The sequence below is a fragment of the Genypterus blacodes genome, unplaced genomic scaffold (genome assembly GCF_046128005.1).
Source record: "Genypterus blacodes isolate CSIRO-AG114 ecotype Tasmania unplaced genomic scaffold, CSIRO-AGI_Gbla_v1 ptg000015l_1, whole genome shotgun sequence".
NCBI lineage: Eukaryota > Metazoa > Chordata > Actinopteri > Ophidiiformes > Ophidiidae > Genypterus > Genypterus blacodes.
Window position 1 is genome coordinate 201675 of NW_027466829.1, and position 15795 is coordinate 217469.

The 15795-nt window shown below is 41.2% G+C and overlaps 1 protein-coding gene across 3 annotated transcripts in view; it reads left to right on the forward strand.

The window, feature by feature from the left end:
* ldlrad3 (low density lipoprotein receptor class A domain containing 3) overlaps positions 1 to 15156 on the forward strand; it is a 70645-nt gene extending 55489 nt beyond the window's left edge. For 2 of the 3 annotated variants that reach the window (XM_076140727.1, XM_076140725.1), the window contains 2 exons: positions 13390 to 13792; positions 14304 to 15156. In XM_076140727.1, the coding sequence (XP_075996842.1) occupies positions 13390 to 13792; positions 14304 to 14502 (602 nt within the window). In that variant the 3' untranslated portion in view covers positions 14503 to 15156. The remainder of the gene's footprint in view (positions 1 to 13389; positions 13793 to 14303) is intronic. The other variant, XM_076140726.1, reaches the window with a different exon arrangement.
* The last annotated feature ends 639 nt before the right edge of the window (positions 15157 to 15795 follow it).

The window sequence follows — 15795 nt, forward strand, 5'->3', positions numbered from 1 at the left end:
CCCGCGGGTCATCGATTTTTTAAACTAGAGGAAACTTAAAAAGCCCATATCTCGGACAAGGAAGAAGATAGAGAGCTAATATTTCAGACGCAGCATCCAGGCAGAAATGGCATGAGTTTGTGTGAATTTGGGGCAAATTGGGGAATATTGAAAAAATTCAAAAAACGTTGACCCGCGGGTCATCGATTTTTTAAACTAGAGGAAACTTAGAAAAGCCCATATCTCGGACAAGGAAGGGAATAGAGAGCTAATATTTCAGACGCAGCATCCAGGCAGAAATGGCATGAGTTTGTGTGAATTTGGGGCAAATTGCGGAATATTGACAAAATTCAAAAAATGTTGACCCGCGGGTCATCGATTTTTTAAACTAGAGGAAACTTCAAAAGCCCACATCTCGGACAAGGAAGAAGATAGAGAGCTAATATTTCACACGCAGCATCCAGGCAGAAATGGCATGAGTTTGTGTGAATTTGGGGCGAATTGGGGAATATTGACAAAATTCAAAAATCGTTGACCCGCGGGTCATCGATTTTTTAAACTAGAGGAAACTTGAAAAGCCCATATCTCAGCTAAGGAAGAAGATAGAGGGCTAATATTTCAGACACAGCATCCAGGTAGAAATGGCATGAATTTGTGTGAATTTGGGGCAAATTGGGGAATATTGAAAAAATTCAAGAAACGTTGACCCGCGGGTCATCGATTTTTTAAACTAGAGGAAACTTCAAAAGCCCATATCTCGGACAAGGAAGAAGATAGAGAGCTAATATTTCACACGCAGCATCCAGGCAGAAATGGCATGAGTTTGTGTGAATTTGGGGCAAATTGGGGAATATTGAAAAAATTCAAAAAACGTTGACCCGCCGGTCATCGATTTTTTAAACTAGAGGAAACTTGAAAAGCCTATATCTCAGCTAATGAAGGAGATAGAGAGCTAATATTTCAGACACAGCATCCAGGCAGAAATGGCATGAATTTGTGTGAATTTGGGGCAAATTGGGGAATATTGAAAAAATTCAAAAAACGTTGACCCGCCGGTCATCGATTTTTTAAACTAGAGGAACCTTGAAAAGCCCATATCTCGGACAAGGAAGGAGATAGAGAGCTAATATTTCAGACACAGCATCCAGGTAGAAATGGCATGAATTTGTGTGAATTTGGGGCAAATTGGGGAATATTGAAAAAATTCAAGAAACGTTGACCCGCGGGTCATCGATTTTTTAAACTAGAGGAAACTTAAAAAGCCCATATCTCGGACAAGGAAGAAGATAGAGAGCTAATATTTCAGACGCAGCATCCAGGCAGAAATGGCATGAGTTTGTGTGAATTTGGGGCAAATTGGGGAATATTGAAAAAATTCAAAAAATGTTGACCCGCGGGTCATCGATTTTTTAAACTAGAGGAAACTTAGAAAAGCCCATATCTCGGACAAGGAAGGGAATAGAGAGCTAATATTTCAGACGCAGCATCCAGGCAGAAATGGCATGAGTTTGTGTGAATTTGGGGCAAATTGCGGAATATTGACAAAATTCAAAAAATGTTGACCCGCGGGTCATCGATTTTTTAAACTAGAGGAAACTTCAAAAGCCCATATCTCGGACAAGGAAGGGAATAGAGAGCTAATATTTCACACGCAGCATCCAGGCAGAAATGGCATGAGTTTGTGTGAATTTGGGGCAAATTTGGGAATATTGAAAAAATTCAAAAAAAGTTGACCCGCGGGTCATCGATTTTTTAAACTAGAGGAAACTTGAAAAGCCTATATCTCAGCTAAGGAAGGAGATAGAGAGCTAATATTTCAGACGCAGCATCCAGGCAGAAATGGCATGAGTTTGTGTGAATTTGGGGCAAATTGGGGAATATTGAAAAAATTCAAGAAACATTGACCCGCGGGTCATCGATTTTTTAAACTAGAGGAAACTTAAAAAGCCCATATCTCGGACAAGGAAGAAGATAGAGAGCTAATATTTCAGACGCAGCATCCAGGCAGAAATGGCATGAGTTTGTGTGAATTTGGGGCAAATTGGGGAATATTGAAAAAATTCAAAAAATGTTGACCCGCGGGTCATCGATTTTTTAAACTAGAGGAAACTTAGAAAAGCCCATATCTCGGACAAGGAAGGGAATAGAGAGCTAATATTTCAGACGCAGCATCCAGGTAGAAATGGCATGAATTTGTGTGAATTTGGGGCAAATTGGGGAATATTGAAAAAATTCAAGAAACGTTGACCCGCGGGTCATCGATTTTTTAAACTAGAGGAAACTTCAAAAGCCCATATCTCGGACAAGGAAGAAGATAGAGAGCTAATATTTCACACGCAGCATCCAGGCAGAAATGGCATGAGTTTGTGTGAATTTGGGGCAAATTGGGGAATATTGAAAAAATTCAAAAAACGTTGACCCGCCGGTCATCGATTTTTTAAACTAGAGGAAACTTGAAAAGCCTATATCTCAGCTAATGAAGGAGATAGAGAGCTAATATTTCAGACACAGCATCCAGGCAGAAATGGCATGAATTTGTGTGAATTTGGGGCAAATTGGGGAATATTGAAAAAATTCAAAAAACGTTGACCCGCCGGTCATCGATTTTTTAAACTAGAGGAACCTTGAAAAGCCCATATCTCGGACAAGGAAGGAGATAGAGAGCTAATATTTCAGACGCAGCATCCAGGCAGAAATGGCATGAGTTTGTGTGAATTTGGGGCAAATTGGGGAATATTGAAAAAAATCAAAAAATGTTGACCCGCGGGTCATCGATTTTTTAAACTAGAGGAAACTTAAAAAGCCTATATCTCAGCTAAGGAAGGAGATAGAGAGCTAATATTTCAGACGCAGCATCCAGGCAGAAATGGCATGAGTTTGTGTGAATTTGGGGCAAATTGGGGAATATTGACAAAATTCAAAAAAGTTGACCCGCGGGTCATCGATTTTTTAAACTAGAGGAAACTTAAAAAGCCCATATCGCGGACAAGGAAGGAGATAGAGAGCTAATATTTCAGACGCAGCATCCAGGCAGAAATGGCATGAGTTTGTGTGAATTTGGGGCAAATTGGGGAATATTGAAAAAATTCAAAAAATGTTGACCCGCGGGTCATCGATTTTTTAAACTAGAGGAAACTTAAAAAGCCCATATCTCGGACAAGGAAGAAGATAGAGAGCTAATATTTCAGACGCAGCATCCAGGCAGAAATGGCATGAGTTTGTGTGAATTTGGGGCAAATTGGGGAAAATTCAAAAAACGTTGACCCGCGGGTCATCGATTTTTTAAACTAGAGGAAACTTAGAAAAGCCCATATCTCGGACAAGGAAGGGAATAGAGAGCTAATATTTCAGACGCAGCATCCAGGCAGAAATGGCATGAGTTTGTGTGAATTTGGGGCAAATTGCGGAATATTGACAAAATTCAAAAAATGTTGACCCGCGGGTCATCGATTTTTTAAACTAGAGGAACCTTGAAAAGCCCATATCTCGGACAAGGAAGGAGATAGAGAGCTAATATTTCAGACGCAGCATCCAGGCAGAAATGGCATGAGTTTGTGTGAATTTGGGGCAAATTTGGGAATATTGAAAAAATTCAAAAAAAGTTGACCCGCGGGTCATCGATTTTTTAAACTAGAGGAAACTTGAAAAGCCTATATCTCAGCTAAGGAAGGAGATAGAGAGCTAATATTTCAGACGCAGCATCCAGGCAGAAATGGCATGAGTTTGTGTGAATTTGGGGCAAATTGGGGAATATTGAAAAAATTCAAAAAACGTCGACCCACGGGTCATCGATTTTTTAAACTAGAGGAAACTTAAAAAGCCCATATCTCGGACAAGGAAGGAGATAGAGAGCTTATATTTCAGACGCAGCATCCAGGCAGAAATGGCATGAGTTTGTGTGAATTTGGGGCAAATTGGGGAAGTTTGAAAAAATTCAAAAAACGTTGACCCGCGGGTCATCGATTTTTTAAACTAGAGGAAACTTGAAAAGCCTATATCTCAGCTAAGGAAGGAGATAGAGAGCTAATATTTCAGACGCAGCATCCAGGCAGAAATGGCATGAGTTTGTGTGAATTTGGGGCAAATTGGGGAATATTGACAAAATTCAAAAAAGTTGACCCGCGGGTCATCGATTTTTTAAACTAGAGGAAACTTAAAAAGCCCATATCTCGGACAAGGAAGAAGATAGAGAGCTAATATTTCAGACGCAGCATCCAGGCAGAAATGGCATGAGTTTGTGTGAATTTGGGGCAAATTGCGGAATATTGACAAAATTCAAAAAATGTTGACCCGCGGGTCATCGATTTTTTAAACTAGAGGAAACTTCAAAAGCCCATATCTCGGACAAGGAAGAAGATAGAGAGCTAATATTTCACACGCAGCATCCAGGCAGAAATGGCATGAGTTTGTGTGAATTTGGGGCAAATTGGGGAATATTGACAAAATTCAAAAATCGTTGACCCGCGGGTCATCGATTTTTTAAACTAGAGGAAACTTGAAAAGCCCATATCTCAGCTAAGGAAGAAGATAGAGGGCTAATATTTCAGACACAGCATCCAGGTAGAAATGGCATGAATTTGTGTGAATTTGGGGCAAATTGGGGAATATTGAAAAAATTCAAGAAACGTTGACCCGCGGGTCATCGATTTTTTAAACTAGAGGAAACTTCAAAAGCCCATATCTCGGACAAGGAAGAAGATAGAGAGCTAATATTTCACACGCAGCATCCAGGCAGAAATGGCATGAGTTTGTGTGAATTTGGGGCAAATTGGGGAATATTGAAAAAATTCAAAAAACGTTGACCCGCCGGTCATCGATTTTTTAAACTAGAGGAAACTTGAAAAGCCTATATCTCAGCTAATGAAGGAGATAGAGAGCTAATATTTCAGACACAGCATCCAGGCAGAAATGGCATGAATTTGTGTGAATTTGGGGCAAATTGGGGAATATTGAAAAAATTCAAAAAACGTTGACCCGCCGGTCATCGATTTTTTAAACTAGAGGAACCTTGAAAAGCCCATATCTCGGACAAGGAAGGAGATAGAGAGCTAATATTTCAGACGCAGCATCCAGGCAGAAATGGCATGAGTTTGTGTGAATTTGGGGCAAATTGGGGAATATTGACAAAATTCAAAAAAGTTGACCCGCGGGTCATCGATTTTTTAAACTAGAGGAAACTTAAAAAGCCCATATCGCGGACAAGGAAGGAGATAGAGAGCTAATATTTCAGACGCAGCATCCAGGCAGAAATGGCATGAGTTTGTGTGAATTTGGGGCAAATTGGGGAATATTGAAAAAATTCAAAAAATGTTGACCCGCGGGTCATCGATTTTTTAAACTAGAGGAAACTTAAAAAGCCCATATCTCGGACAAGGAAGAAGATAGAGAGCTAATATTTCAGACGCAGCATCCAGGCAGAAATGGCATGAGTTTGTGTGAATTTGGGGCAAATTGGGGAATATTGAAAAAATTCAAAAAACGTTGACCCGCGGGTCATCGATTTTTTAAACTAGAGGAAACTTAGAAAAGCCCATATCTCGGACAAGGAAGGGAATAGAGAGCTAATATTTCAGACGCAGCATCCAGGCAGAAATGGCATGAGTTTGTGTGAATTTGGGGCAAATTGCGGAATATTGACAAAATTCAAAAAATGTTGACCCGCGGGTCATCGATTTTTTAAACTAGAGGAACCTTGAAAAGCCCATATCTCGGACAAGGAAGGAGATAGAGAGCTAATATTTCAGACGCAGCATCCAGGCAGAAATGGCATGAGTTTGTGTGAATTTGGGGCAAATTTGGGAATATTGAAAAAATTCAAAAAAAGTTGACCCGCGGGTCATCGATTTTTTAAACTAGAGGAAACTTGAAAAGCCTATATCTCAGCTAAGGAAGGAGATAGAGAGCTAATATTTCAGACGCAGCATCCAGGCAGAAATGGCATGAGTTTGTGTGAATTTGGGGCAAATTGGGGAATATTGAAAAAATTCAAAAAACGTCGACCCACGGGTCATCGATTTTTTAAACTAGAGGAAACTTAAAAAGCCCATATCTCGGACAAGGAAGGAGATAGAGAGCTTATATTTCAGACGCAGCATCCAGGCAGAAATGGCATGAGTTTGTGTGAATTTGGGGCAAATTGGGGAAGTTTGAAAAAATTCAAAAAACGTTGACCCGCGGGTCATCGATTTTTTAAACTAGAGGAAACTTGAAAAGCCTATATCTCAGCTAAGGAAGGAGATAGAGAGCTAATATTTCAGACGCAGCATCCAGGCAGAAATGGCATGAGTTTGTGTGAATTTGGGGCAAATTGGGGAATATTGACAAAATTCAAAAAAGTTGACCCGCGGGTCATCGATTTTTTAAACTAGAGGAAACTTAAAAAGCCCATATCTCGGACAAGGAAGAAGATAGAGAGCTAATATTTCAGACGCAGCATCCAGGCAGAAATGGCATGAGTTTGTGTGAATTTGGGGCAAATTGGGGAATATTGAAAAAATTCAAAAAACGTTGACCCGCGGGTCATCGATTTTTTAAACTAGAGGAAACTTAAAAAAGCCCATATCTCGGACAAGGAAGGGAATAGAGAGCTAATATTTCAGACGCAGCATCCAGGCAGAAATGGCATGAGTTTGTGTGAATTTGGGGCAAATTGGGGAATATTGAAAAAATTCAAAAATCCTTGACCCGCGGGTCATCGATTTTTTAAACTAGAGGAAACTTGAAAAGCCCATATCTCAGCTAAGGAAGAAGATAGAGGGCTAATATTTCAGACACAGCATCCAGGTAGAAATGGCATGAATTTGTGTGAATTTGGGGCAAATTGGGGAATATTGAAAAAATTCAAGAAACGTTGACCTGCGGGTCATCGATTTTTTAAACTAGAGGAAACTTAAAAAGCCCATATCTCGGACAAGGAAGAAGATAGAGAGCTAATTTTTCACACGCAGCATCCAGGCAGAAATGGCATGAGTTTGTGTGAATTTGGGGCAAATTGGGGAATATTGAAAAAATTCAAAAAACGTTGACCCGCCGGTCATCGATTTTTTAAACTAGAGGAAACTTGAAAAGCCTATATCTCAGCTAATGAAGGAGATAGAGAGCTAATATTTCAGACACAGCATCCAGGCAGAAATGGCATGAATTTGTGTGAATTTGGGGCAAATTGGGGAATATTGAAAAAATTCAAAAAACGTTGACCCGCCGGTCATCGATTTTTTAAACTAGAGGAACCTTGAAAAGCCCATATCTCGGACAAGGAAGGAGATAGAGAGCTAATATTTCAGACGCAGCATCCAGGCAGAAATGGCATGAGTTTGTGTGAATTTGGGGCAAATTGGGGAATATTGAAAAAATTCAAAAAATGTTGACCCGCGGGTCATCGATTTTTTAAACTAGAGGAAACTTAAAAAGCCTATATCTCAGCTAAGGAAGGAGATAGAGAGCTAATATTTCAGACGCAGCATCCAGGCAGAAATGGCATGAGTTTGTGTGAATTTGGGGCAAATTGGGGAATATTGAAAAAATTCAAAAAATGTTGACCCACGGGTCATCGATTTTTTAAACTAGAGGAAACTTGAAAAGCCCATATCTCGGACAAGGAAGGGAATAGAGAGCTAATATTTCAGACGCAGCATCCAGGCAGAAATGGCATGAGTTTGTGTGAATTTGGGGCAAATTGGGGAAGTTTGAAAAAATTCAAAAAACGTTGACCCGCGGGTCATCGATTTTTTAAACTAGAGGAAACTTGAAAAGCCTATATCTCAGCTAAGGAAGGAGATAGAGAGCTAATATTTCAGACGCAGCATCCAGGCAGAAATGGCATGAGTTTGTGTGAATTTGGGGCAAATTGGGGAATATTGACAAAATTCAAAAAAGTTGACCCGCGGGTCATCGATTTTTTAAACTAGAGGAAACTTAAAAAGCCCATATCTCGGACAAGGAAGGAGATAGAGAGCTAATATTTCAGACGCAGCATCCAGGCAGAAATGGCATGAGTTTGTGTGAATTTGGGGCAAATTGGGGAATATTGAAAAAATTCAAAAAATGTTGACCCGCGGGTCATCGATTTTTTAAACTAGAGGAAACTTAAAAAGCCTATATCTCAGCTAAGGAAGGAGATAGAGAGCTAATATTTCAGACACATCATCCAGGCAGAAATGGCATGAATTTGTGTGAATTTGGGGCAAATTGGGGAAGTTTGAAAAAATTCAAAAAACGTTGACCCGCGGGTCATCGATTTTTTAAACTAGAGGAAACTTGAAAAGCCTATATCTCAGCTAAGGAAGGAGATAGAGAGCTAATATTTCAGACGCAGCATCCAGGCAGAAATGGCATGAGTTTGTGTGAATTTGGGGCAAATTGGGGAATATTGACAAAATTCAAAAAAGTTGACCCGCGGGTCATCGATTTTTTAAACTAGAGGAAACTTAAAAAGCCCATATCGCGGACAAGGAAGGAGATAGAGAGCTAATATTTCATACGCAGCATCCAGGCAGAAATGGCATGAGTTTGTGTGAATTTGGGGCAAATTGGGGAATATTGAAAAAATTCAAAAAATGTTGACCCGCGGGTCATCGATTTTTTAAACTAGAGGAAACTTAAAAAGCCTATATCTCAGCTAAGGAAGGAGATAGAGAGCTAATATTTCAGACACATCATCCAGGCAGAAATGGCATGAATTTGTGTGAATTTGGGGCAAATTGGGGAATATTGAAAAAATTCAAAAAACGTTGACCCGCGCGCGGGTCATCGATTTTTTAAACTAGAGGAAACTTAGAAAAGCCCATATCTCGGACAAGGAAGGGAATAGAGAGCTAATATTTCAGACGCAGCATCCAGGCAGAAATGGCATGAGTTTGTGTGAATTTGGGGCAAATTGCGGAATATTGACAAAATTCAAAAAATGTTGACCCGCGGGTCATCGATTTTTTAAACTAGAGGAAACTTAAAAAGCCTATATCTCAGCTAAGGAAGGAGATAGAGAGCTAATATTTCAGACACATCATCCAGGCAGAAATGGCATGAATTTGTGTGAATTTGGGGCAAATTGGGGAAGTTTGAAAAAATTCAAAAAACGTTGACCCGCGGGTCATCGATTTTTTAAACTAGAGGAAACTTGAAAAGCCTATATCTCAGCTAAGGAAGGAGATAGAGAGCTAATATTTCAGACGCAGCATCCAGGCAGAAATGGCATGAGTTTGTGTGAATTTGGGGCAAATTGCGGAATATTGACAAAATTCAAAAAATGTTGACCCGCGGGTCATCGATTTTTTAAACTAGAGGAAACTTAGAAAAGCCCATATCTCGGACAAGGAAGAAGATAGAGAGCTAATATTTCACACGCAGCATCCAGGCAGAAATGGCATGAGTTTGTGTGAATTTGGGGCAAATTGGGGAATATTGAAAAAATTCAAAAATCCTTGACCCGCGGGTCATCGATTTTTTAAACTAGAGGAAACTTGAAAAGCCCATATCTCAGCTAAGGAAGAAGATAGAGGGCTAATATTTCAGACACAGCATCCAGGTAGAAATGGCATGAATTTGTGTGAATTTGGGGCAAATTGGGGAATATTGAAAAAATTCAAGAAACGTTGACCCGCGGGTCATCGATTTTTTTAACTAGAGGAAACTTCAAAAGCCCATATCTCGGACAAGGAAGAAGATAGAGAGCTAATATTTCACACGCAGCATCCAGGCAGAAATGGCATGAGTTTGTGTGAATTTGGGGCAAATTGGGGAATATTGAAAAAATTCAAAAAACGTTGACCCGCCGGTCATCGATTTTTTAAACTAGAGGAAACTTGAAAAGCCTATATCTCAGCTAATGAAGGAGATAGAGAGCTAATATTTCAGACGCAGCATCCAGGCAGAAATGGCATGAATTTGTGTGAATTTGGGGCAAATTGGGGAATATTGAAAAAATTCAAAAAACGTTGACCCGCCGGTCATCGATTTTTTAAACTAGAGGAACCTTGAAAAGCCCATATCTCGGACAAGGAAGGAGATAGAGAGCTAATATTTCAGACGCAGCATCCAGGCAGAAATGGCATGAGTTTGTGTGAATTTGGGGCAAATTGGGGAATATTGAAAAAATTCAAAAAATGTTGACCCGCGGGTCATCGATTTTTTAAACTAGAGGAAACTTGAAAAGCCTATATCTCAGCTAATGAAGGAGATAGAGAGCTAATATTTCAGACACAGCATCCAGGCAGAAATGGCATGAATTTGTGTGAATTTGGGGCAAATTGGGGAATATTGAAAAAATTCAAAAAACGTTGACCCGCCGGTCATCGATTTTTTAAACTAGAGGAACCTTGAAAAGCCCATATCGCGGACAAGGAAGGAGATAGAGAGCTAATATTTCAGACACAGCATCCAGGCAGAAATGGCATGAGTTTGTGTGAATTTGGGGCAAATTGGGGAATATTGAAAAAATTCAAAAAATGTTGACCCGCGGGTCATCGATTTTTTAAACTAGAGGAAACTTAAAAAGCCTATATCTCAGCTAAGGAAGGAGATAGAGAGCTAATATTTCAGACGCAGCATCCAGGCAGAAATGGCATGAGTTTGTGTGAATTTGGGGCAAATTGGGGAATATTGAAAAAATTCAAAAAATGTTGACCCGCGGGTCATCGATTTTTTAAACTAGAGGAAACTTGAAAAGCCCATATCTCGGACAAGGAAGGGAATAGAGAGCTAATATTTCAGACGCAGCATCCAGGCAGAAATGGCATGAGTTTGTGTGAATTTGGGGCAAATTGCGGAATATTGACAAAATTCAAAAAATGTTGACCCGCGGGTCATCGATTTTTTAAACTAGAGGAAACTTCAAAAGCCCATATCTCGGACAAGGAAGAAGATAGAGAGCTAATATTTCACACGCAGCATCCAGGCAGAAATGGCATGAGTTTGTGTGAATTTGGGGCAAATTGGGGAATATTGACAAAATTCAAAAATCGTTGACCCGCGGGTCATCGATTTTTTAAACTAGAGGAAACTTGAAAAGCCCATATCTCGGCTAAGGAAGAAGATAGAGGGCTAATATTTCAGACGCAGCATCCAGGCAGAAATGGCATGAATTTGTGTGAATTTGGGGCAAATTGGGGAATATTGAAAAAATTAAAAAAACGTTGACCCGGGGGTCATCGATTTTTTAAACTAGAGGAATCTTAAAAAGCCCATATCTTGGACAAGGAAGGAGATAGAGAGCTAATATTTCAGACGCAGCATCCAGGCAGAAATGGCATGAGTTTGTGTGAATTTGGGGCAAATTGGGGAATATTGAAAAAATTCAAAAAACGTTGACCCGCGGGTCATCGATTTTTTAAACTAGAGGAAACTTAAAAAGCCCATATCTTGGACAAGGAAGGAGATAGAGAGCTAATATTTCAGACGCAGCATCCAGGCAGAAATGGCATGAGTTTGTGTGAATTTGGGGCAAATTGGGGAATATTGACAAAATTCAAAAAAGTTGACCCGCGGGTCATCGATTTTTTAAACTAGAGGAAACTTAAAAAGCCCATATCTCGGACAAGGAAGAAGATAGAGAGCTAATATTTCACACACAGCATCCAGGCAGAAATGGCATGAGTTTGTGTGAATTTGGGGCAAATTGGGGAATATTGAAAAAATTCAAAAATCGTTGACCCGCGGGTCATCGATTTTTTAAACTAGAGGAAACTTGAAAAGAAAAAGAAAAAGAAAAGATTAGTTACTTAAAAGATTAAGAATACAGGAAAGAGTAAAAGTAAGGAAAGAGTAAAGTAACTACAAAGAGTAAAGTTACCAAAAAGAGTAGTTACCAAAAAGAGTAAAAGTACAGAAAATAGTGAAGTTAACAAAAAGAGTCAAAATACAAAAAAGATTAACTGTACAAAAAAAAGTACAGTTCCTTAAAAGAGTAAAAGTACAAAAAAGAGTAAAGTTACCTAAAAGAGTAAAAGTACAGAAAAGAGTAAAGTTACTAAAAAGCTTGACACGCACAATTCATACAGAAAAAATATGCTCATGTTGCTGAATTGAAGAGATTTTGATACCAAATGTGAGTTGTTAGATATCAACATTTTGTAAATTTTCACACAAAAGATGCTTTATTCAGAGTAATTTATTCACACAAATGAATGCCATTGTAGCCCTAATGCTGTGTCTGAAATCTCAGCTCCGTCCTTGTCCAAGATATGGGCTTTTATGGTTTTACAAAACGATGACTGCGGTGTCAACTAATTCAGATATTACCAAATTTGCCCCATGTTGGATTCATGTTAATGTGTTTTGAAGACATTTAAATTTGTGGGGGGGAAAATTGGTTTAAGAAAAAAATTCAAATTTGAAAAATATAAAAAATTGACTTATCACCCACAAATTTCGCGACCTCCTTTAAGTACCTCCGTGGACCCCCTCGGGTCGCGGACCCCCTGTTGAATACTTCTGGCTTAAGGTTAGGGAATGATATCTATAACTTTCTGTGAGATGTCCAGAGAGAGACGGGTGTCTTTTCAAGTGCGTATTAAGCATTAATGCCGCCTCAGTTTATGGAATAGAACTCACTGCTAAGCAACACAGAGCAGAAAGTAACCTAATGGATTTTTTACGAAAAAGTTTTTAAGAAGCGGCGGCGGTTTGATGTTTACGGCCCCCCGAGGTGCTCTTGTAAATTGTGCTAAAACAGCAAACTGTAAAATGTTTTATGTGAACGTGGCTCGGCGGTACAAAGGATTCCGTCCGCACGTTTCCCAATGAATGTGATGGAGAATTCCTGCGGGTGTGGAGATGGTCGGAGTGCCGTTCCCTTGTCCACACCTGGAATAACAGAGCTGCTTCCCACTTCTTCCCTCACCTTCATCCCGAGCAGCAGAGAGGTTGTTGACCGCGACTCTGCCTGTGTGATTCCCTTTCTCATTCCCTAAAATGAGGAGTGGAGCATCTCCTTCCTCCACTTCTTCTTCCTCCTCTTCTTTGGTTGAGCGGCACAAAGCGGCGTCTGCAGCGTACATGAGGCTTCTTTTGTTCCCCGACTCTCACAGAGCTCAGAGGTAGCGAGTCTGACTGCTGCTATGCTGCTTATTATGTTCCACTCTCATCTGGCAGAGAGGCCGCCTCTATTGAATTACACACAATATATTTCAGAATGAACATGAAAACAATTTACTACTTGATATTCATGCCCATCTCCATAACTACCTTCTCCATTCCCCCGACTCTCTCTCTCTCTCTCTCCACAACTCATCCTCCCTTCTCCTCAACCTTTTATTTCCTCATCCATCCTCAAATTGCTCCCCTCCTCCTCCTCCTCCTCCTCCTCCTCTTCCTCTCCATTCCATCTGTCTCCCTCGCCGTCCTTCCTGTTCCCCCAACATCTTGCTACCCAATAAATCCATCTGTCTCTAATTCCTGCCGTCTCTTTCCCCTCAGAAGCTCCCGGGCAGGACTTTGTGACCCTGGACTACCGTCTGAGGTACTACCCCAGCATCACCTACGCCGTCATCGGCAGCGCTGTCATCTTCGTCCTGGTGGTGGCGCTGCTGGCCCTGGTGCTCCATCATCAGAGGAAGCGGAGCGTCCTGCTACCCAGAGGGGTACGAGGGGGCTCGCATCATCACCACCACCACCACCAGCCCCTGCTGCTGTCACGCCTGGTCATCCTGGACCGGGGCCACGTCCACGCCGGAGGTCCGGGTCTCTCACCCAACTCGCCCAACGGGGCCCAGTACAGCTCGGCCCCCCAGGAGCTGCAGCTGCTGTCCGGGGCCCTGTATCCCTCCAGAATCTCCATGGACTCGCCTCCGTCGTACTCGCAGGCCGTTCTGGATGTCAGGTGAGGAAATCGTGATAATCAAAGCAGAAAGCTGGAATGGAATCACTGTTCAAACACGTGGTAACACATTTATGTATAATTCCATGTACTTCCTGGCTCATTTATTCTCCCTAAATCCAATCTTCATACGCAGACAATCTGAAAGGTTGGCAGTGTGTAACCAAGTACGGCTCTTCATAGTATTTGCTCACACAAATGAGTCATTCCCAGACGTGTTTGTACACATTCACAGTATCAAAGAGAAGCAAAGAATGAGAACGTAGGAGGAAATGTTGCTCTCTTTTTATATGCTGATGGTAAATGACTAAAAACAAAGAAAGTAAGCGTGGAAGTGTAACTTCTGCTAACGAGCTGATGTATGTAGAGTCATTTGAACTTCTTTATATTAATATGCGCATTTCCCTCCGAGTCATTTTGAAAGCTGTGTAATTATCTCAGAGCCCCTGCGGCACACTCGTGACACTGAATAACGATGTCGCCTGGTCTTTCTCATCTGTTTCTTCCCCTCCAGTCGGCCACCTTGGTTTGATCTCCCGCCGCCTCCTTATCTCCAAGACGGGGAGCTTCCATCAGAGGGAGAGCTGCCTCAGTATGAAGCCCGACACGACCCCGCCGGCCAGCAGCAGTCTGCGCCTTCCACACCCAGAACTGTGGCCTCAGATTCCCAGGCAGGTCTGACCGGCCCCAGAGACGAGTCGGCCCAGTTGTAGTTGATCTATTGTAGACTCTTTATATGTAGGACTTTAGAGGCCGCGGGGGCTGAAGGAGCATGCTGCAGGGCTGCGTGAGGCCACAGATGAGCCTTCCTCCACTGGATCGCGTCCAGATCGGCGACCCACTGAGCTGAACCAACAGGGACCCAGAGACTGTACCGCCGACTGTGCTGGACTGTGTACCGCCAACATTATTGGCTAATCCATGCAATGGATTGAGATAGAAAAAAAGCAAATCCTGCTCCTCTGATCCTGTAGGCCCGGCTCCCTCTGCTGGAGGTACAGCTGCACTACACCTCAATCAAGTTCACGTTGAATCATCCATCATCGCTTCAATTAGAGTCGTGCTCAACTTGGACTACGACCAAATCCTGCATCATCTCTGAGTACAAACTACCATAAGTCAATAAGTCATACATGATGACAGCAGAATGTCAGTATGACTCAAATGGTCATCCGGCTGTTTGTTGCAATACGGCCACAGTACAGTGTCAGTACCATTTTGTATAACATTCTTTGGACGTACTTGGAGAGTCGACGGCCAGCAGCATTTTTAATAATTTAATTACACTGCACTTAAAGTTCACATTACTATAATATCTTCTACTGCGGAGGTCAGACCAGAATCCACTGTGTTGTAATTGTGAAATACCTGAATGTTGAGACTCACAGCACACAGACACACACACACCTGAGTGTCTTTGCATGTGTTTCAGGGTTCAAACATGCAGTTGCGATACAGTGGAGCAGCTCAATCATCGGTACTGCGTTTGTATTTTCAGTGTAGATGTTAAAATGTACTAATTATCACTTTCTAACCCCTGTAGTGGTTAACCAAACTAAAACCCACAATAATTCAATAAGGCGTTTCTGTTTTGTTTATTTTTCCACATTTAATGGCTGTTTGTTTAAATTCCAGCGACAGTGAAAAGGACCATTAATGTGAGGATTAATTAAATGATGCCGATCATAAAGACATCCCAACAGTATACATTTACCAAGTGGGTTTTATAAATCATTCCTGGAAGCCACTGCACTCTGTTTATCACCTGTATATGTTTTAAGACCAATTATGTTTTATATAAAGACAAAGTGATTTCTCTGGAGGCCCCCATGGGGCCCTGCTGGGCCTACGTAGCCCATTAGATAGTCCACATAAAGCTGGGCCTACATCTATCTAACCATCTGAAGGAGCTGCGTTTATAAATGTACTGTTTCTGTCCTTTTATTCATTTCAGACTGGGTTGTTCGACATTGTACAGGAGGGAGGAAAACAGTTGAAAGTTTTAT